Raw genomic sequence first — 1836 nt, 5'->3', positions numbered from 1 at the left:
TAAGACCAGTAGACCCAGTTAAACCAGTAGACCCAGTTAAACCAGTAGACCCAGTGAGACCAGTAGACCCAGTCAGACCAGCTGCAGGCTGACTCGTTTCTCTTCTGAAAACCCGGACGGTCAAAGATCGGCGCGGAGTTCAGAACCTGTTACTGTTTTACAGAGAAACCTTTGACTGGACCTCTGATACGGATGATGAAGATGATGAAGATGATGAAGCAGCAGTGAAACTTCAAACTGTTTGAGCCTCAGAGTTTCCTGCAGTAAAATAATAACTGGTTCATCAGAAAACCCCAGTGAGCTCAGACAGCAGGCGACCAGAACCACCAGAACCTCCGGAACCACTGGAACCGCCGGACCTCAGAGTCAGTCTGGTGATCATCTGGTCCGGTACTGATCGGTACTGACCTGGTGTCGGTGTCCTCCTCCGGGTATTCCTCCACCACGCTGATGATGTCCAGACAAACCAGACCCACGCACAGGATCTTCTTCTGATCCGCCATGTTGGTCCGCGCGCTGGTTTCAGCCGCAGTTTGGACTTTGACGCGGACGCAGGTCATCATCAGATTAAAGTCACATGCTTCACTTCCTGTCGGTGAAGGCTACAAAATAAAAGTCCCACAGCTTCTGACAGCAAGGCAAAGACCTCAGAGTGAATGTTGTAAAGAACACTTTTCACTTCCTGTCACGTGATCTCTGAACAACCTGTGAACACAGAACTGCTCTGCTGCCATCTGCTGGACTGAGTAGCAATGACAGGGAATCAGGTTTTCACGGAGTGACTGTTTCACAGAAAAACACGGCAGAAATATAGGAAAAGAACCTTGGTTAATATTTAAAAATCACCTGAAAATTAAAAAAAAAGAATGAAAACACATTTGAAACAAGTGTGTAAGATGTGATAGAAATGAATAAATAAATCAAATAAATCAATCTTGGCCTCCATGTTGTCCCTGCAGAGCCGAGCTTTCCTTTTGTTCCGTTCTCAGATCCTTCCAGGATAAAGTCCAGAAATTTCTCCTGAAATTCTTTGCTTAGCAGAAGGAGAACTTCATGATGGATTAATTAGATACTATGCAGTAGAAGTGCTTCTAAAACGGCAGGTACAAAGGAAATCCTTTAGAGGGCGCCATATTTGTGCCTAAAGACTGGAATTTCACGACGAACTGTTGAAGAAAGCAGGAACTTGTTCAGTGAGCAAGAAATTCTCCATGAATAAACACCGAAGATCATCTTCATCACCTGGTCAGGTAAGACTAAACACTGAGAACAGAGGGAGAGCTGAAACACCGAAACACAGACTGTTGCAGATGGAAAAAACATCTAAATCAAAGTGAAAGTAAGAGAATGGTTTGTGTTGGAGGGAAAATTACTTCCTGGTTTCACTCTGTCCGCTTTGGTTTCAGTTCCAGTCGGAGACCAAATGGCGCTCAGGTTAGAGGAGGATCTCTGCTGTCCGGTCTGCTGCGACGTTTATAGGGGTCCGGTTATCCTGCCGTGCAGCCACAGCTTCTGTAAGGATTGTCTGCAGACCTGCTGGAGAGTCAGAGCTGGACGCTCATGTCCGGTTTGTAGGAAAAGATCCGCAACAGACGCTCCTCCCTGTAATCTGGCTCTGAAGAACCTGTGTGAATCATTCCTACAGCAGAGAGACCAGAGAATCCCAACGGATCTCTGCTCTCTGCACTCTGAGAAACTCAAACTCTTCTGTCTGGACCATCAGCAGCCAGTTTGTCTCGTCTGCAGAGATTCAGAAAAACACTCCAAGCACAGATTCAGGCCCATCGATGAAGCTGCTCAGCAACACAGAGAGAAACTGAAAACATCTCTGGAGCC

General features: G+C 46.4%; 1 protein-coding gene across 4 annotated transcripts in view; it reads right to left on the bottom strand.

The window, feature by feature from the left end:
- The window catches only part of khk (ketohexokinase), a 12425-nt gene extending 11765 nt beyond the window's left edge, over nt 1-660 (bottom strand). For all 4 annotated transcript variants that reach the window (XM_015014472.1, XM_015014473.1, XM_015014474.1 and 1 more), the window contains exon 1: nt 409-660. In XM_015014472.1, coding sequence (XP_014869958.1) covers nt 409-563 — 155 coding nt within the window. In that variant the 5' untranslated portion in view covers nt 564-660. The remainder of the gene's footprint in view (nt 1-408) is intronic.
- Nucleotides 661-1836: the final 1176 nt, after the last annotated feature.

Source organism: Poecilia latipinna, unplaced genomic scaffold, assembly GCF_001443285.1.
Source record: "Poecilia latipinna isolate Pla-1442-1.1 unplaced genomic scaffold, P_latipinna-1.0 Scaffold1819, whole genome shotgun sequence".
NCBI lineage: Eukaryota > Metazoa > Chordata > Actinopteri > Cyprinodontiformes > Poeciliidae > Poecilia > Poecilia latipinna.
This window is presented reverse-complemented; position numbering and strand designations above follow the sequence as displayed.